The 21,938-nt window shown below is 36.0% G+C and overlaps 2 protein-coding genes across 2 annotated transcripts; one reads left to right on the top strand and one right to left on the bottom strand.

The window, feature by feature from the left end:
- The first annotated feature begins 5,103 nt into the window (after positions 1-5,103).
- Positions 5,104-10,389, top strand: LOC139891010 (cytochrome b561 and DOMON domain-containing protein At5g35735-like). The gene is made up of 3 exons (XM_071873940.1): positions 5,104-5,712; positions 9,258-9,512; positions 10,063-10,389. Exons 1-3 carry the CDS (start codon positions 5,104-5,106, stop codon positions 10,387-10,389), a joined length of 1,191 nt encoding a protein of 396 aa, XP_071730041.1.
- A 724-nt stretch (positions 10,390-11,113) lies between these two features.
- Positions 11,114-14,024, bottom strand: LOC139887982 (putative MO25-like protein At5g47540). The gene is made up of 9 exons (XM_071871023.1): positions 13,905-14,024; positions 12,757-12,918; positions 12,549-12,667; positions 12,173-12,341; positions 12,024-12,083; positions 11,876-11,941; positions 11,494-11,637; positions 11,305-11,407; positions 11,114-11,226 (listed from the first exon to the last, which is right to left on the bottom strand). The coding sequence occupies exons 1-9, from the start codon at positions 14,022-14,024 to the stop codon at positions 11,114-11,116; spliced, it is 1,056 nt and encodes a 351-aa protein (XP_071727124.1).
- Positions 14,025-21,938: the final 7,914 nt, after the last annotated feature.

The raw sequence follows: 21,938 nt of genomic DNA, 5'->3' as shown, positions 1-21,938 counted from the left end.
TATCATGGATTTAGCGTTGTGCGTTGAAATGGTATGCTATTTTAAATTGCTAGCGTGTATGAGGTAGTTGTGTAAGTGGTTGCAAGTAAGTAGGTTATATATGTATATGTATAACTATTGCATTCACTAAGCTTTTAGCTTACCCTCTCGTTGTTTAACTTTTTCAGGTATTGTGTTATGAGGCTAGCTAGTTGTTAGACTAGTTGCGTAGGAGCGCTTGGGCTCGATGGGGTAGCTTTTGGATATACGGACGCGGATTGGGGATTTGGTAGCCCCCGGGATTATGCTCTTGGTATCGGGGTGGGTTATAGAGTCCTAACTCGTCTAAATGTAAATTGGGATTGAAACTTGTATTTTGTACGAAAGATGTAAAACGGCCGATGTGGGCCCGGTGTTGTAAAAATCGTTTTATTATTGGAACGTGTTAGTTTTATCTAATATTATATGTTGTGAAAAGCGTTTCATCTAAAAGTGTTGGGAAGTGGGAGATCTTTAATTGAAAATTGGAAATTTCGGACAGAAGCTGACCAGGCCTTGTGCGCGCCGCGCACAGGCAGTGGAGCGCGCCGCGCACCCTTCTGTCACATATAAAAAAAAAATTTGCTGCGTATTCGATTGGATAACGGGTTGAGTCGTTACATAACGGGTGGTGGTGATCGAGTTAAGTCACCATCATCCCCACCAATAGAGCTCTCATCATTTTCGGAGCTAGCACCACTCTCCGAATCATCTCCATCACTTTGATCCTCGCCGTCAATTGGCAATTCAATAGTTCCCGAACTCCCACTAGAACCTGTATTCACATTAATAAACTTATCAAGCATAACCGGACTATGATTAGAATTAACCGTTACCTTGGTGCCATACAACGAGCTTTCATCAAAAGTAACATCTCTACTACGAATCACCTTCCTCGCCTCATTGTCCTAACACCTATAACCCATGTCATCCAACCCATATCCAATAAAAGTACACTTTCTTGATTTAGCTTCAAGCTTGTCTTTGTCAATGTCTTTGGTTTTCACATACACATTACAACCAAAAACCCTTAAGTGAGCCAAACTCACATTTTTACCGGTCCACTCTTCCTCAGGAATTCGAAACTCTAACGGTGTTAAGGGCCCCCTGTTAATCAAATAAGCTGCAGTGTTCACGGCATCTGCCCAAAACATCTTTGGTAGACCCGCATGTAACCGCATACTCCTAGCCCTCTCATTGAGCGTCTGATTCATGCATTCGGCAACCCCATTGTGATGTGGTGTTTCCGGAACTGTTTTCAACATACGAATACCATGTTCTGCACAATAGTCTTTAAATTCTTTACTGTTGTATTCTCCTCCATTGTCAGATTTCAAGCACTTAACTTTCAAGGTAGTCTCGTTTTCAACAGCAGCTCTCCACACTTTAAAAGCAGAAAACACATTAGATTTAACTTTGAGAAAGTAAACCCATACCTTTCTTGTGGAGTCATCAATGAAGGTGACATAGTAGCGGGAACCACCATACGACTCAACCGTTGTAGGTCCATAGACATCGGAATGAACAAGTTCAAGCTTGTCCTTCTTTGGCGCAATTCCCGTTTTCCCGAATGATACCTTCTTTTGTTTTCCCATAGTACATGGCTCACAAAACCCGATATCCACCTTCTTCAAACCCGGAATCTTCCCATTAGAAACTAGCAACTTCATCCCTTCTCACTCATATGCCCTAATCTTCGGTGCCATAGAGTAGAATCAACCCCTACATTACTCGTCACATTAACCTCATTATCATCGAATACCTCGATCATGTATAAAGTTCCCCTTTTATGTCCCCAAGCCACGACTTGACCATCATTTTGAACACGCCATTTGCGATCACCAAAGGTATTATGATTACCTTCTTCATCCAATTGACATATAGAGATAAGCTTCCTTTTCAAATCCGGAATATACCTCACATCTTTCAAAGTCCAATTGGAACCATTGAATGTCTTCAATGTCACATCTCCAATGCCTCTTATGTCTAAGCGTTTGTCATCCACCAATCTCACCTTCCCCCGATACGCCTTAGAATTCTTCATCATCTCCTTACTAGGATTAGCATGGAATGATGCACCCGAATCCATGATCTAAGCTTCAACTGAATTTTCAACACAACACACCAAAGCGTCATCCGTTTCCTCGGAAGTGAAGTTCACCCTAGCTTTATCCACCTTTGGATTCTTACATTGAGTGCTAAAGTGACCCTTTTGATTACAAATCCAACAAACCGAAGATTCTCGGTCCTTAGAGTTAAACCTCTTTTTGAATTTCTTACCCTTCTTCGTACCCTTATCGTTCTTCCTGCCCCTGTCGGTATTTAAGAGCAACCCCGATGATTCCCCGAAATTCCTCCTACGAGTTTCTTCCCCTAGAATCAAATCCTTGATCCCCTCAAGCTTGAGCTTAGTGGTTCCTGTAGAACTACTAACTGTAGTAACTGTACCCGACCAACTTTAAGGCAAAGACGAAAGCAAAATCAGTGCCTGAAGTTCATCATCAAACACAATCTCCACCGAGGCCAATCTTGTAATGAGATTGTTGAAATCATTGATATGATCTGCAGCACACGCACCTTCTTTCATCTTTTGGTTGAACAATTGACGCATGAGAAAAACCTTATTAGCAGCGTTAGGTTTTTCATACATGTTTGTAAGTGCCTTTAAACACCCAAACGTAGTCTTCTCGTTAATAACGTTGTATGCAACATTTTTTGCAAGAGACATCCTAATCGCCCCTAAAGCTTGGCAATCTAGGAGATCTCAATCTTCTTGTTTAACGCTATCAGGCTTCTTCTCTTCAAGTGATAAGTGTAATTTTTTCTGGTACACATAGTCTTCTATTTGCATCTTCCAAAATCCAAAATCTTTCCCATTGAACCGATCAATCCTAAACTTTCCTTCGTCCACCATCGCGCCCAATACGAACGTTGTGCTCTAGATACCAGTTGTTAGGAATTTATGGACCCAACAACGATCACCAATCAATAGATTGTGATCCCACAAATGACAAACGAACAGAATAAATGCAAGAAAAGTAAAAGACACAAGAATTTACGTGGTTATATGCAATCGGTATGATTGCTTTAGTCCACGGCCAACTAGAGAGCTTTTTTATTGATTTTTCGTGCTTAGGGTTACAGATTACATTAGGTATATTTATAGTGCTAATCAAAATTAGGAAACAAATCGAATAACTTGCTGGCTACGCACACTGTCGTGTTTCGCGACACTTTGTCGCGTTCCGCGATAAACTGCATCAAAACGTGACAAAGTGGTTCAGAACGCGACAACTTCTGACACCCACTTCTGCCACCCACTTCTGCCACATTTGTCTCATTTCAGTGCCCTTTATCACTTTCTAATCGTGTCGCGTTTTGCGACAAACCTCACTCAAACCCGATACCAGAACTCGACAATTTCTTGTTTTGATCTTCTTTGCAACTATCCAACAGTATTGATCAAGGATCTACACCGTTAACTCTAATACCATGTTAATTTGAAAGAATTAAAGGATTGTAATGATGAGTTTATTATGAACTTGTATTGATACAATCTGAAATTGGATTCTAAGTATACATTTAGCTTGTGTTTTATACACAAAAGTAATAATAGCTACTTCTAATAATGGGATATATTCAATTATACTTTTGGAACCCCCATTTACAAATGAGGAAATGTGACTATTGTTTGAACCGTTAACTTGGCTGCTAGTTGAACTTTTGACTTGTCTCAAATGGGAAGTGATGCACTTAGCTTTCTAATCCTAAAAAGTCAAATTACCATAAACGAAAGAACTTTCACTTTCCATAACCAAAATGAAAGAAAGTCAACATATTCCTGCAATTGCGGTCAGTTTCCCTACCTCTTTAGTTGCCGCCCCCTACTTGCTCATTCGCAATGACTACCACCCCTAAAGCAACAACAACAAGCAAGAAAGACAAAGACAGCAACAACAACAACAACAACAACAACAACAACAACAACAACAACAACAACAACAACAACAGCAACTGCAAAGACAGCAACAACAAAGACAGCAACTGCAGCTTTCGGCCGGAAAGATAGTATTGCTATTCAATCTCCTGCTCCTAACACTCCCAAAGCATATTTTTATTTCATATTCCATTTTCCTTCGCCCGCCCATTCCTTTCAAGCGCCCTTAGACTCGTTACGTTGTTCGACTGAACTCGTCGGCTCCGCGTCTGCTCCCCCTATTATATAACCGGTCCTATATCTCTCCAAACCTAACGTGGTAGTTTCCCATCATAGGGCTTTCTATCTATAAATTGACGAGAAAAAACCACATGTTTGGCTCTATATTCCGCTTTTTGGCTTAGTAAGCTCTTCTTTCTCTTTCAGGCACTCTACCTCAGCAAAGGATGCGATGAAGGAGTCACCATCTGTCACATGGGTGATCAGGGCGGCGTAGTTCATTAGTGCTTTCCCGAGGATGTCTGTGCGTGCTCTCCCGTCTTTAGTCTTTCTCGGCGTCAACCCCAAATATGAAAAAAAAAAAAAAAAAAAGAATTTGAACATTACCGCTCTATCATATAGGACGACCAACTCCTTAGTTGAACCAGACTTTGCCACTCACCTAGGCATCGAAATGGACCGCAACGCTAGGCATCGAAATGGACCGCAACACTAGCGAGAACGCGGGAGGGGAGTGGCGGAATGTCGAACTCCCTGCGTTCCGGAATGTATAGCATATTGCATAATGACACCATCCTTCCCCTTGTTTATATAAGTTGTACAATGTGCTATAATATTTGTACTATGCTTAATAAATAAACTCGGTAGTTGAGGATTATTGATAATTAGTGATGATGAGAAAATAATGACGTGATGCTTGAGATGACAGTTTTTGATCGATAAAACTTATGTTATTATGATATAAAAACACACGTAGCACCACACCAACCCCTTCATGTCATCTGCCGATTCCTACCAATAAAATATAATTAGTCAATTCTCGCATTATTTTCATTATAAAACCTTAGAAAAAAAATTATTCATCCCAAAAAATCACAACTTTGATCAACTTCATCTCTTAGATCATTAAACCCCCAAAAATCTTTCAAATGGGTAGAGTCTTAACCATATTATTTAGTATTTTGATATCAAATTCAATCTTATCTAGTGCTCAAAACTGCAATACTTATTCGTTCACAAATAACGCAATATATGCAACATGTGTTACTTTACCCGTACAAAACTCACATCTTCATTGGAACTACCATGCTAGTAACGGAACTGTCGACGTGGCATTCCGACACACTGGTGTTCCCACGTCAACATGGGTTGCATGGGGTTTGAACGTTGATGGATCAGGTATGATTGGTACTCAAGCACTTGTTGCTGTACCAAATGCAAACGGGTCGGTTCAAGCTTATACTTCATCGATAAATGGTTATGATACATCGTTACAACAAAGTTCGTTGAGTTTTAATGTACCGGTGATTAGAGCTGAGAGTGTTAATGGTGATGTTGTGATTTATGCTACTTTGGTATTGCCTAGTGGGAGAACTAGTTTTAACCATGCTTGGCAAATGGGTCCGGTAGCAAATGGAGCTCCGAGTGCTCATAATTTGGCTTCGGAGAATACAAATTCGGTTGGAACGGTGAACTTTGTCACCGGTCAGGCTGGTGCTGGCGGTAGAGCTGGTGGGTCTGTACTTCACCGAAGAAATGTAAGAATTAAGAAACGTTATGTTTTTAAATATTCAATATTAATTCATAATGCATAGACATATAAATATTCTTAAATAAATTAAATACTTATCGTGTTATTGAAAAGTATTTATAAGAAAAGTTAGTGTTAATTCAACATAGGACGCGTCTTTAAACTTTTTAAAAAGTAAATCACGACTTAAAGATTTTTTTAGGAGAGTTATACATCCAAACATGTTTTTGATAGATCCACAAAAATTCACTAAATTACGCTCAACGATGTGTTATATACAAGATTTTCATTTAAATTATTGGAGGGTATTACTAGAAAGTAGCCAGAAATATTTATGAATCTATCAAAAACATTGTTGAAAATATCAATTTTTTTTAGTTGACCAGTTCTTGTAATTACTCCAATTTATCTCATCTCATAAGTAAAAAAGTCAATTATTTTTGAATATGGGTTTTTGCTTGTGGTAAAAGTTTTGGACTTTTGGTGTAGAAACTGGCCTTGAAAAGGTGATTGATGATTACAGGCCATAATTCATACTTTGGCTAAAAGATTAATTAAATAGATTCTTTGTAGACGGTGTTAGGAATCTTATATCAAACGTATATTTAACTTAGAAGCGATAAACACTAGACGAAGTTTAATCTAATGAATACGGACTTTTCAGGATCGTAGAATCAAACATAAAGAGATTAGAACGACACCTAGAGTTGTTATTCGTGTTGGGTATGTATGGGACCGATTAGAGATGACAATATACGGCTAGAGTATGTGTAGAGTTTGTAACATAACAATGTAAAACGTAACTCATATTTATGGTATCTACTCTGTCTACCGATAGAGTCTTCTGTCGATCGACAAACTTTGTCTTGTCTATTTAACTTCGGATTACATTATCCTATATATCATTCTAACCCATGCGGTTACTGTTCAAGCATGTCTACAATTAATATCTAAAAGTCAATATACGATTACAATAATTGTTCAATGCCAAGTGAGTGAATTAAACGTACAACGTGAATAGAAATAGGGATTAAGAAATATGCACTAATATTTTTAATAATAACATTATTGTATTTTATTTAATATTTTTAACATCTGGCAAGTGTTTGGCCCGTTAGATTAATGTTATAGAATAGAACCCGTAAATATTATTGATTACATTAGCCTCTATTTATAGAGTACATAACCCTAAAAAACCTAACGGACCGAGCCCACAATGCAATCGGGTCGGGCCAATAATACTAATACTCTAACACTCCCCGCAGCCCGAACGGCGAAATCGCAAAAGTTTGGACTGGAGTTAAAAAAAACTAACAAATAAACAAAAGTGACAATTTTTTTTCTTTGTTTGTTGCACTGAATAGAATGATATTCGCTGATTTGGTGCATTGCTTGACTGCGTTTCCTTTTCCGTAGCGCTTTTTTTCGTTTACGCCGTGGCTTGCTTTGCTTAGCCCAAGGATTGAGCAGAACCCGATACAATCTTCTTCAATGCTGCAAAACAAGAGACTTTTTTTTTTCTTTTTTTTCGGGATTTGGAACCTAGTCAAGTTAGGCGGCTCAGCCCCACGCCGATTACATAAACGGAAAAAAGGAAAGAAAAGATAATAGGTGAGACATAATTATAGAAAAAAAGTAACAAAATATATGAGTTCAATTTGAAAGAAAATAAAGATAAAGATATTATCTAAAAGAATAGAAAATTTGGAAATCAGACGTTATATAGAAAATAGAATGAGATTGAGAATATTATAGTGTAAGAATAAATATTACAGACTTGAGAATTGAAAATTGCCCGGATTCACCGGAAGCAAAGCAAAACAAATAAATAGATATAACGACGGGTGATTTATGATTGGTTTTTCGCTAAGAATGAATGATGTTTTTATTCAATATTGAATATTGAATAAAATAAGTGATAAGAAAAAGTGGGTGGTTTATGAATAAATTTGGGATGAGTAGCTAGGAGGGAGGTTCTGTGTTTGATTATTAATATAATATACAATATACAATGAAGGAGTTGTGGAACTAAGAAGATTGAGAAAAACGAGAAAAATAGGTTGAAGAATTGATTCATTCGGCTATAACAAAGAGAGAAAGAACGATGTACAGTTAGTAGAATTGATAAAGCAAAGACGGCATCTAGATTTGTAAATAGAAGAATAGAATTTAGAGATGATAGAAACGACGGGCGGTACAGACAACAGTTTGTGGCGGCCGACTAGGTCCTGCTCTTGATACCATGTTATAGAATAGAACCCGTGAATATTATTGATTACATTAGCCTCTATTTATAGATTACATAACCCTAGAAAACCTAACGGACCGAGCCCACAATGCAATCGGGTCGGACCAATAATCCTAATACTCTAACAATTAAAACTTGACTAAACTTTGATCGCACAAGTGACATGTTGCAACAGTTAGGCCTGTTGGATTGAAATTAACATTACTTAATGGAGTGAAAATTTAGTTATTCTCATGAGTTTCTCTTTGAGCTAATAAGATAAATAATGTTAGAAAACAGAGTTGTAATTGATAATCCGATTAGTTTTTAAATCGTGAAATCACTTTCTCAATTTAGTATTTCGACCCAACAAGTCTCGGGTATCTCGAAATCTAAACTGGGATAAGACAAGAACATGATTCGATTGCAGGCAAGAACAAAACGAATCTAAGGTATTAGAGAGAGAGTATTTTCTGTGTTTTTGGTATGAGAAGCAAGTGATTGATTTTCTGGAGTGAAAATCAGTTTTAATTCGGTTATGAAAACCTAATGGTGGTAACCCTTCGTATTGGCGGGAAAAGTCGTCAACCGAAAAGACACGACATTTGGCCCCCGCAAGGGGGCGCCCCTTGACCCCTGCTACTTTAGTGATAGTATCTACTCAACCCTTATGGGCATGTACTCCACACTCTCCGTTGTTAAGTATAACTAGATAACTGTTGCTTTTCAAGTAAATTCCAATTATCTAAAATGATTGTTTGATGACACTAAAATCACCAACATAAAGTAGAAACTGGTCATATACAATATTTGACTGGTTCTCATTTCAAAAGTATAGCTCAGAGATTGATAGTATATTATTTTGCAATCACCACAAAAAAAAAACTGAAAAACAGTGACCTTTGAGAACCCACACTAGTGGTCCAGTGGTTCACCCCTTTGCACTTGTGCATTGGGATGAGGGATGGGAGGTGTCAACTTCGAGTCCCTCCCCTTAAAAGTATCCGTGAGATTTATTTCCTGAAGCCGGATTGCCCCGGGAAGGTTTTACCGACCCGTATTCAGGATTCCAGGTCCGACCGCGTGCCCCTCCGGATAGTTTAAGGTTTGGATCCCTGTAATGCGGTTCGAGTTTCTTGTCTGAAAGCGCGTGCGTGCTTGGCAAATGAGAGTATTCGGTGCCAACAACTTGCATTTAAAAAAAGAAAAAAAAAAAACAGTGACCTTTAAATGTGTACATATAGTACAAGTGATTAATACATAAAATTTTCATATGGATTTAGTGATCTTGATTATAATTAATCAGTGTTTTGGATACTTGACAGACGCATGGAGTGTTAAACGCGGTTAGTTGGGGAATATTGATGCCAATGGGAGCCATGATTGCAAGATACTTGAAAGTATTCAAGGTGGCTCATCCTGCCTGGTTCTACATTCATATTGCCTGCCAAATTACCGCATACGGTGTCGGTGTTGCAGGATGGGGGACTGGACTCAAGCTAGGAAGTGACTCGGTTGGTATTAAATACAACACTCACCGCAACATTGGAATTACCCTTTTTGCCCTTGGAACACTGCAGGTACAAAACACCACCACCATCCTTTTTGTATTGACCAGACATAAAACTGAATGTAGCAATATGTGCGGGTCAAATGGACTGGGCCAGAACATCTCATTGTTGTATTGACCTTTTTTTGCATTAATGAGTTTTACTGTACAACAGCTCATTACTACATAAAAGTGGTGGATCTGTAAATTTTAATGTTGGATCAGTCATCAACCATGAGCGGAACTATTAAGAGGCAATCATGTTCAGCTGCCCCGACGACTAAATATTTTTTTAGTATAATTATATGTTAAAGTATATGATGTTTAGTGTATTTTTTGTTAGATTTTAACATTTTGCCCCCGTCTTGTTGTTTTCTATAGATTTTTAACGTTTTACACCCATCGAAAATAAATTCTGGATCCACAAATGTCATCAACCTTGTTGCATGGGTCATGTCATTAATTAACTATGTTTGACCTTTAGAGTTATAACATAGCCCAAATTGACCCTGCTTAGTCATGCATCCTTTATATTTAATCAACTAAACGTGAACGTGAACGTGATTGTGAATGTGATATAGGTATTTGCGCTTTTGTTGAGGCCGAAGCCCGATAACAAATACAGGAAGTACTGGAACATGTACCACGGGGGTGTAGGATACAGTGTGATCGCCCTCGGCATAGTTAATGTGTTCAAAGGACTTGATATATTGGACCCTGAACAGAAATGGAAAAATGCATACATCGGTGTTCTTATATCATTGGCAGCCATCGCAGCCATTTTGGAAGCCTTTACTTGGTTCATCGTTCTGAATAGGAATAAGGAAGAAAAACAAACGAGCCCCACAGGAAACGGTGCTAATTACAGAGGCAACGGTTATGGCAACGGCAATGGCCAGGCAGCATAGAGTTTTTTGAGGTTTTATGATCTGATACTTGAGGTTTTTTTATTATTTATTATAAAATAAATGATGATCTAATAATTGGGTAGAGTCATGTTTATAGTCTATCTTATTATTTAGGTGTGTTTATCATCATTAGGAGTTATATTCTTTTGCCATTTACACTTAGACTTGGGTTGTAATATTTTCTGTTATATACATAGAAGAAGATCTATACATATTTGTATCATCTATGCATATGTCCATTTTTACTATCACATAACAAAGACAGAATCTTGAAAATTAAGGTTAAAATAAGAGAAAAAATTAACCTCAAAGTTAACTTTAAAACCAAATTTATATTTTTGCTTCTGTTAACATTTCACTTAATGTAAAGTTGAACATGTATTTTGTGATCTTTAACTTTTGTGTATCAATAATTTGAACTTGCATAAAATTGATATTAACATGTAATTTATTGCGTTTAGATGTATAAAAACCATGTATGGATATGCCCATGTAAATAACATGCATTTTGTAGTCCTCGTTTGAACTTACCATGTTTATCAGATAACAAAAAAGCAGAATCTTGATCCAAATGAAAAGGGCTGAATGAAGAGTATGTTAATTAAAAACCTGATGCGGTAGCAATATAAAAATAAATATAACATATGATTTGTTCTTGTCACCAAAACAGAACCAAATGTTTTTTAGAAGTATACAACTTTTTACATTTTTCATGTTAATATCATTAACAATTAGATCCATCACAATCCTTAGAGCTGTCACACGTCTCACATTTGGGCACAAGGGTAGCAATTTCTCTCATCACTTGGGCTTTATCTGCTTCAAATTGCTCATCCGCTGCACAAAATAATACTATTTCAATGATCCACACAAGTTTTAAACGAAAACAATGAATTAAACTTTGCTTTTTTGTACCTTTCTCAAAAGTGAAGTCAGCAAAGAACCGAAGGAGTTTGCTTTTGTTTGCTACTAGTACGTTCACAATATCCTGAGGTTTGTTTTGATTTGCAGGGAAAAGCTGTTTCACAAAATTAGGCGAAACATGATTAATTATCCATGTGGAAGATGACACTACAAGTAGTATACTTATAAATTACCAATTACCTTGAAGACATGAAAAGCTTGTAACTGTATGGTCTTGTTTGAGTCTCGAAGAAGATTCATAAGAATCCTCATGTTCTCCAATGAGCTCACGTATCGAACCATCACAGCAGTATTTGAACGATCCAATAACATTGCTCCTAACAGCTGAAACATAACTGCTTTTAATTATGATTACAAAAGCAATATTCAAACATAAGGTAATTAATCGCGTCCAATATCTGATTTAGTTAGAACACTAGGCAATTTTCTAAGCTTTTGACATGTTATGCGACAAATGTGTTTAATTTGACCTGTTTGAAAAAAAAAAACAACCCAAGACAACGTATTTATATGTAAACAAGTCAAAATTGCTGATAACAAAGTTCGATGAAAGATAGTAGACCAAAATTGCATTCCGTCTAGTGATGTAGTTAGAAGATTCCAGCAACGCATTATACTCCGCAAAAAACTGCAACCAAGACTCGTAGTTAAGCACATTTGCCATATATACAGTAGATGCTATGTGTTTTATAAATCATTTTTATACTAACCCAATCATAGTTGTTGTTAAGATATTCTGCCACAGTTGATTTATGCCTGGTTAATAGCTCCTGGAATAAAAAATAATGTAACAAAAAGAATCAGCGATTAATCTGATAAGATTATTTAAAATTCAAAATGTAAACTTGAGATACTTAACCTTAAATGTTGCTGCTGCATCGGATGAAATGTCAAAGTTAGGATCATGTTGATAATGGAAGAACGTTTTCATGTGATCTGACTCCAAGATATATTTTGCAGCTACCTGATGCCTAATGCAATCTCTCAAGATTGCACCGTACGATATCGCAGTTTCTGGGTCATCATAGCTGACCATTGATCATTTTGTAGATTAAAACACGAGTCTCTCAAGTAAACTCATATAATCAAAAAAAAGTGTACAAAAAGATCGGAAGGGGCAAAATGGATGGTAGGGTAAAAATGAGTAATCTTTGACATGGGTCGACCCAACCCATGTCAAAGAAGTGTCAAAATGGGCAAATGGACAAATCATCACTTTTAAGTACAGTACTTACCCGGGTATCAACATATCAAGAATATCTGTATGCTGTTCCAAATATTCAGCAGCGACATAATGTCCATGAACTCGCTGCCTTTGTAGATTTGCAATCACATGAGTGATATCTTGACGATTCTGCACGATACATTTTTCATATTCATTACCATTTACATTACATCATAAAGTAAATTAATCAAAAACATGAAACGATTGTTAGTACTTACCCCGGGGTCCAAATTTGGAAGGTAAGTTATTAGGAGACGTAAAATATCTTCCTTGAAGAATTCTTGGGTTAACTTTGCGCAAGCGTCTACATGTGGTTCTGACATGTCGTCGCCATAAAGTACTATCTTCATTTCATGAATTAGTCTCGTTAATTCACGAATCTGCGAGAGTATAATTTCAACAAAAGAGCTATGTTATGTTCAAAAAGGTGCCAAAATGGGCGGGTTGATAATTAGTCAAAAATATTTGGATCAGGAAGGGAAAATAGCTAATATATGCAGTGTTGTAAATCTTGGAATTTCTTGGTGAGATCTCGGTTTAAAAAGTCAGACCATCTCGTTGAGATTTCTCAGCCAACAGGTAAAATCTCGGTCGATGCCACGATTTCTCGGATTTTCTCGCTCACTCATTTCTCGCAATTTCTCAGATGTTCTCGTAATTTCTCTAAATTTCTTCATAATTTCTTGGAATTTCTTCGTAATTTCTCACTCATTTCTCAAAATTTCTCGTAAAAACTAGTAAAAATGTATATAAATATACATATATTTATATATTTATATTAAAAAATAAAAAGTCAACTCAAGTTTCCAGATCTCCCAGAGATTTTCCCGAGATGCCGAGATCTCCTAAGAAATATCAGAACGAGATCTCCCAAGATCCGAGTTCTCCAACCTTGAATATATGTCATACATTCATTAACATTTTTTTTAAGACCAGCATGTTAGAAGTCACTGACGAGGTCCAAACGCGACGTCGGAGATCCACCCACCCGTTCATATCCACAACACCTGACAGAGAAAACCCGTCAACCCGTACCCAAAACACGAGATTCTACCCGAACCCAAATCACGGGATTCTTTTTCGGGGGAGGTAAAACCTAGTGAGACTCAAACCCGGGACACGGGATTCTTTTTCGAGTACCCCATACCACTCATCCAAAGGCTCGGGTAGTTCATATGTTCAATAACATTCAACTCGAATAAATGCATTTCATATCAAATTGTGTAATTGTGCATTGCACAATAAAACAAAAATCCAACAAATAGTCATAAGTCACATATATTATATATCCATATCATGTCTTGAAATCTTACAAATTCGAAAAGCAAACTTAATGACAATGCTAAATATACGTAGACATAAATACCTTGTCTTGACGTTTGGCTTCACGAATGTCTGGATTTGGGCATGTGTACGTAAGAAGCTGACGAATCTGATGAACTAATTCAATAGGTGTAAGAGGCTTCTGTTTAAATAGTCCTCTCATTTTTTATACACAATACGTACAATTGCGATCCACTTTTCGTTTTAATCAACAAAACTCGCTCCGAATATATACAATTACAATGACAATCGGGCTAGCAGATATGTGAGTTTTCGGTTGAATTAACTTTAATGATTCGCAACACAAAGAGACACGGGCACAAAATGGGGCAAATTTACGTTAGAGATGCAATGATTTATATGATGAATGAATTTAATAGAAAGATGTCCGCCATTGCAGGTGTTGTAAATTTTTTGGTCCATTAGTAATATTTCTGAAGAATGTGGTTTGAGTACAAGCGAACGCACCGGTTAATTAATAGTAATAAATAATAAAATAATAATTGGAAGTTATGCAGATCGAGTACCGTTTTTAGAAGATTATAGTTTTGTTTCTTTTCAATTTTAATTTTAGATGGTAACGAGAACTATAAAAAAATCAGAACTGCGATAACTTTTTAATTTCATACTTTTTATGCATTTAAATGCAACAAATTAAATGAAAATGTTAATTAATGCTCATATCTTTAACAAAAATATGTTTATTACCACAAATTACATATTAAATTGTTAATTATATGAAATATTCATATGTTCACAAGCAAATATGCACATGTGAACGAGAAAACTATATATTTGATTATATAGGTAATATATAAGTTTTTTCAAATTATTTTATGTTCATTCTTATTCTTCATCAACATTTATGAGTGATTCAATCTACTCACATGTAAAAATCTTTATAAATTAAAAGTTTTCACAATTATCGTCCTTTTTGTAGTTCTCATTTGAATTTTTGACGGTTGATTGTTTCTTTTTTATTAATTTTCCAAGAGCATTAAATAATTGGATTATTTTAATAATAACTGTCATTAAACTATTAAAGTGTATAAATATATTTCACATTTAAATAACTAAAATGAATAAATAAAAATTGATTAATTGAATTGTACAATATACTTAAACGTGAGAACTGAGAATCACATCCAAAAGATCGTCTTTAAAAAAATTTAATATAAAAATATCATGCAAGCTAAATATATGAGAGTAAAAGTCAATGGCGAGTCTCATATTAACTCGTGAGGTCACGGGACATCGCTAGCTTAAAATTTATTAGTGAAAAATATCATCATGTAAATCGTATAGGACACCACTAAATTTAAGTGGGGGACTCCATATCTTTTTCGAATTTATAATTCTTTTTTAAAAATGTACTATAGAACACTACTATATTTAACTACTCAGACCTAATATATTTTTCGAACTTGTAGTTTTTTGAAAGTAAACAACCACTAAAATAGCATATCAAATATAATTAGTACTGAAAAAAATTTCAGGAACCCATTGAGTTTGCATCCTGGAATCGCCACTGGTAAAAGTGTTACTCGTACTTAACACCGTCCGTCACAATGGGAGATTTCTCAGACTATTCCTAACCTTGCCTGTGACATCACGGGCAAATTTGCGCTTTTTTGGCAAAAGTGCAATCTGCCAATAAAATGGCAGTGTGGTGTCAAATGTTTGACCCTCAATAACCCAAAATGTCATATGTTAGTGTTAAATTTTGTATGGTCCGCCATTTTTCATTTTCTTTTTTTATTTGAATAATAATTAAGTAAACTAGTCCGGATCCGGCTCGCGCGATGCGGCGAGGGCTTTTGGCCTGTGTATTCATATTTAACGTAGCGTCGTGTATTTGCAGAGGGAAAAACGGCTCATGTGTTAAGCGCCGTTTTAGATGTCGTTGTCTTAATCGTTTTTTAAAAAGTGTCCGTTTCGAACGTAGTTAGTTTCGTTTTGTTCATAAATTTTTTTCCAGTGTAACGGTGCTGTCGTAAAAATTTAACTCGCGGCGAACAGAAAGATACGGGCTGTCGTTGTGTTTAGCATTTTTTAAAAAGTGTTCGTTTCGAACGTAGTTAGTTTCATTTTGTTCATAAAAATGTTTTGAGTTTAACGGTGCTGTCGGTAAAATTTAACTTGCGGCGAGGAGGAAGTTATGGACTGTCGAAGTGTTTGCGTGGTAGTTATTTAATAGAATAATGAATTTACGTGTTTTACCCCTTAGGAATTGAAGGTTGTAATCCGGCCCGCGCGATGCAGCGGGGGCTTTCGGCATGTGTATTCATATTTAACGTAGATTTATGTATTTACAGAACGAAAAACGGCTCATGTGTTATAGACGCCGTTTAGCGTTTTTTTTAAAAGTGTCCGTTTCGAATGTAGTTAGTTTCGTTTTGTTCATAAAATTAGTTCCAGTCTAACGGTGCTGTCGAAAAAATTTAACTCGCGGCGAGCAGGAAGATACAGGTTGTCCTTGTGTTTAGCGGTTTTTAGAAGGTGTCCGTTTCGAACGTGGTTAGTTTCGTTTTGTTCATAAAATTATTTCGAGTCTGACGTTGCTGTCGAAAAAATTTAACTCGTGGCGAGCGGGAAGATACGGGCTGTCGTTGTATTTAGCGGTTTTTAAAAATGGTCCGTTTCGAACGTAGTTAGTTTCTTTTGTTCATAAAAATATTTCGAGCTTAACGGTGTGGTCGGTGGAATTTAACTCGCGGCGAGCAGGAAGATATGGGGTGTCAAAGTGTTTGGGTGGAGTTTTTATTCTAAGTAAGAGAATTTATGTTTTACCTCCCTGAAGTTTGGTGTAATTTTTGTAAGTTGGTTATAGTTGAGGGGGAAGAATGGAAAATGCAAGTGTGATAGGGGTTGGGGTTGTTGTCGTTTTGCCCTTGAGGGGACGACCAAAAAATGCACGGGGTTTAGTATATTTAGAATAAATGCATTATATAAAAAAATACGTATTTTATATTAACAAAACATAAATTAAAATACGTACTCCATCCGTTCCAATTCTATTGTCCCAGACAAAAGACACACAGTTTAAGAAAAATTACATTTCACGTGTACCTTTTTGTTAACTTTCCATTTTCATCCTTTACCTTTTACCCATCTTTTTGTCCTACATGAATAAAGTAACGGAGCACAAGATTTTTATCGCATTATTCTTTTCCATTTATGAAAGTGGAAAATTAATTTGGAACATGCCAAAATGAAATACTGAACCATAGATTTGAAACGGATGGAGTATTAAATATTAAAAAAGACATAAAATAATTTTATATTAAAATTCAACATTACATAATTTAACGATTACATAAGATTTCACAACTACATAGAATTAATAAAACATCAAATAAACTAATTCGCAATCTGAAACGTCGTTGGAAGGTTCCAGATATGTTCGACTAGATCCTCGGTTAGTTGGTTGTGCACGTCCATATCCCTTATTTCTCTTGCGACGATGTCTCGATCTCTTCCTCTATTTGGAACACGTTCCATACGATTCTCCATGTCTTCAAGCATAAGGGTTGGTTTCTTGTGATCACCCCGAGTGTATTGTCCTTTTAAAATAACAGGACAAGTCCTCCATTCCAAATGCATACAATCTATACTCCCGAGCACACCCCTAAAACCATGTCTCTCCTCGTGTGCACTATATAATCTTGCAACATCATGGGCGTTGGAAGATCTCATATATTCACTTTTGAACAAAGTGATGACACACTTACAAAAGTAATCTAGACATAGTATAGATGATGACTCACTCATTTGTAAATATTCGTCCCACATATCGGGAGCGGTTCTATACGCCAATTGGCGTATAGCGGAAGTACATTTTGTAAAGTAGTAAAAGTAGACGTACCAATAGCATCATAACCTTGCGTAAATAACTAAAATATTAGGGAATATTAGTACTTTTGTAATTAGTTATACCTTGCACAATTCGAAGGAATAATTGTATCCGCATACGAAAACGCCTTTTAAACCTTTTTTGCGGATATATTGGCGACTCACAAAAATAATCTCCCCATAATCGTTCAGCAGCCTCTTCACGATATCTGGGAATGTAAGCTCGAATTGGTGGAATACGCGGTGCGTATGTGGTGTATGTGGATGAATATTTGAAGATTTAAAAAAAAGTAGATGGATGAGAAAGATGGTTGTGAAGATATGTGTGTGTATGTGGTGTTATATAGATTCAAATGTTTAAATAAATTAAATTTTGAACATAAAAATAAAAAATAAATTTAATTCCAACGGATATATATCCGTTGAAATTACATAACGAATCAGAAGTTGCCACGCGTCCCTGACCCTTCCTCACCCTTCCGTCAGATTATCAACTGACGCCCCTACGTGTCAGTTTTTGACGCTGCGTTATCGGCGTCAGGGGCGTCAAACTTGGCCAACTCAATTGACGCAGACCCTTCTGACGCCGCGTTAAACCGGTCTCATAGTTTTTTTGGGTGTTAGGTAAGAAAGTTGTAAGATAATTATCATTGTAGGAGTTTTGTGAGGAGCTTTTTCGAGTGATGTGGTAATTTATAAGTGGTAGAGGAAAAATGATTTGAAATATATATATATATATATATATATATATATATATATATATATATATATATATATATATATATATATATATATATATATATATATATATATATATATATATATATATGCTAGATACACACAAATTTATCTATTTATTAATTTAGAAACATGGATTTAGTGTTCATCTTGACTGTAATGGTAATTTCATTTTTGTAATTACCACACATATTTAGGTGTTGTATATTTATTGCTCTAGTAACATACGAAATAGATGTTAGCGAAGTGGTTGGCCATAGGGTTTGTCAGTAGCTAGAGAAAGCAAGAAAGCTTCCCGTGAATAGGCTTTGCGGGGCATTCCGGAATGATGTAGTCATTCCGGAATGGTGTGGCGGATTCGACTATAATGTGACGGATAAATGTCTCACTCTTGGTTAGGTGAAAAGGACTTTACCCGATGTTTATTCCAAGTGCTTCTTCACGGTATTCTCCTTACCGGGTAAGATCACAGCCGGTTCGTATTTCCATTCGTAATATTCTTGCATAGATTGTCGGGTGACCAGTGTGTCTGGCCGAGTAAACCTTGATGTGAAAATATGGTTTGTAACCTCTTGGTACTTTTGTACCCAAGTGAGTGGTGCCGGTCTCTGACCTACTTATTCGGGTAGGATGAGCTTATGTGAAGTCACAACCAGCTTTTATCCGGGACATTTCTTCCCAGATGTGTGCTTGAATGACCTTCTGGCCAGTTTGCTTAAGTATGGCCGGGAGAATGTATTTCCTCCTGGACCGTTATGCCGGTTAAATTCGACGTTAAGTCATAAAAAATGTGTTTTATCGATACGAATCCTTATGCGTATCATCACATTTTTTTAAAGGCATATTGTCAAACACTTTCGAAAATGATGGTATTTTGACCAATTTCCCTATCTTTTTTTATAAAAATTAATAGAATTTGGATCGAATTGGCTTGATAAAACGTTAGCCCAATAGCCCAATTAAAAATTCAAATACACCTTTAAAGATAAAGCCCGTGCGCATCAATGCATCATCCGCTTTCATCTTCTTCATACCAATTCTGTTAGGAAGAGGGGATCGTCTGGACGTTGGGAGATACAAATTTGAGAGAAAAACAACTCTATTACTTACAAGAATAGATTTACAGAGTATTACAAAACTCTAACAAAAAACTCTCAAACTCACACACACTCTCTAGGTTGTGATTACACTTCTCTGAGTGATTTGGGATGATTTACAACTGAGGTTTGCACCTCTATTTATAGTAAAAATTCTATGGCGGTAGAATGGTGTGAACGGAGATGGTGGGCGGCCGTCATCGTGTTCATCTTTGCTTCTTCTACATGGTGTTCAAAGAAGGCTACTTTGAACATCTAGAAGGTGAGCTTCTAGATTGTAGGATGGAAACTTTCAATTCTTCCCCTCCAGCCGAATCCACGAACATTCCAGTTATGTCTCTGCATAACTCCAACTTCTCTCGAGTCACCACCTTTGTTAACATATCCGCAGGATTTTCCTTTGTATGGATCTTCACTAGTCTCAACAGTTGTCGATCAATTACCTCGTGTATCCAATGATAGCGAATATCAATATGTTTTGTACGGGAATGGTACATGGAGTTCTTGCTCGAATCTAGAGCACTCTGACTGTCACAATGTACCTTGTACTCCTTTTGCTTGATTCCAAATTCTTAAAGATAACGCTTTAACCACAACATTTCTTTTCCAGCTTCTGCGACAGCAATATACTCTGCTTCAGTTGTGGATAATGCAACACACCTTTGTAGTCTTGACTGCTGATGTGCAGCGGGGTAGTATATAAAATAGTTATTAATTTTAGCAGAAAACACTATTAAATACGATACAATTTTACACAAGATATTTATTTATTTATAGAATGGATATACTTAAACCTTACTACAACACTTATAGGCAGTGTACCTAATCGTAAAGTAGTGTAGTTTTTAGTAAGTCCGGATCGTTCCACAGGGAAATCTTTAAACAAAGCTCAACGCTATATTAGTTTACTTTTATAAAAATACAAATATATATATAAGTAATATTATTATTATAAAGGGGGGTTTTTACCGTTTAATGACCGGTTTGTCAATTTTAAGACTTTAGTCGCAGTTAAAACCTATTGTAAAATATAAAATAAATACAAGACTTAAATTAAAGCGTAAAGTAAATAACGATAATGAAATTGAGAATTATAAAAGTGCGATAAAATAAAAATGCAATTAAATATAATAACAATAAAAAGTGCGATAATTAGAAGTGCAATTAAATATAAAATAAAGGAAATTAAATATGAAATAAAAGAATTATGCTTATTTAAACTTCCGTAATCATGATGTTTGACGTGTTGATTTTAGTTTTATGCCCATGGGTTAATTGTCCTTTGTCCTGGATTATTTAATCTGTCCGTCTGGTTTTTGTCCATAACAGTCCATCAGTCATAAATATAAAGTGCGAGTGTCCTCGTCAAATTATTATTATACCCGAAGTTAAATATTCCAACTAATTGGGGATTCGAATTGTAACAAGGTTTTAATACTTTGTTTAATGAATACACCAGGTTATCGACTGCGTGTAAACCAAGGTTTTACTACTTTGTTAACAATTACACCAATTACTCTTGAATGTAATTTCACCCCTGTTTTAATTATTCTAGTGGCTATTAATCCATTCCCGTGTCCGGTTAAATGAACGATTATTCGTACATATAAATACCCCGCCCATCGTGTCCGATTGAGTGTATATGGTAATTTATAGGAACGCCCAATTGTAAATCTTTATATTAACATTAACAAACTTTCATTTAGTTAAACAAATATAAAGCCCATTAATAGCCCATAGTCTAATTTCCACAAGTGTCGTTCTTTTGTCCAAACCCCAATTATGGTACAAAGCCCAATTACCCAATTTTAGTAATTAGCCCAACATCATGATTACTTCGTTTTAAATAAGCATAATAATAACTTAGCTACGAGACATTAATATAAAAAGGTTGAACATAACTTACAATGATTAAAAATAGCGTAGCGTTACACGGACAGAATTTTGACTTACACCCTTACAACATTCGCTAACATACCCTTATTATTAGAATTATAATTAAAATTAAAATATAAATTATAAATATAAATATAAATTTTACGTATGAATGAGGAAGAAAAAGATGATCGTTTTTGATCAGAATTTGGTTGGCTTTATAGGCAGTTTTCAAATTTAGGGCTCCGCGACTCGCGGCAAAAGCCTCTTCAAACTCCGCGAGTCGCGGAGAATGAAATTACAGCTCAGTCCTTGGAGTCTTTCTCTGCCGACGGTTTTTTTATTTATAAATATAATATATATATAATTAATATAATTAATTATATATTATATTATATTTATATACATAGTTAACTTGTAATTTTTAGTCCGTTACGTCGAGCGTTAAGAGTTGACTCTGGTCCCGGTTCCGGATTTTCGAACGTCCTTGCGTACAATTTTATATTTTGTACTTT

This window comes from Rutidosis leptorrhynchoides, chromosome 2, assembly GCF_046630445.1.
Source record: "Rutidosis leptorrhynchoides isolate AG116_Rl617_1_P2 chromosome 2, CSIRO_AGI_Rlap_v1, whole genome shotgun sequence".
Classification (NCBI taxonomy): Eukaryota; Viridiplantae; Streptophyta; class Magnoliopsida; order Asterales; family Asteraceae; genus Rutidosis; species Rutidosis leptorrhynchoides.
Note: the sequence above shows the minus strand (reverse complement) of the source record. Positions and strands in the feature narration are given on the sequence as shown.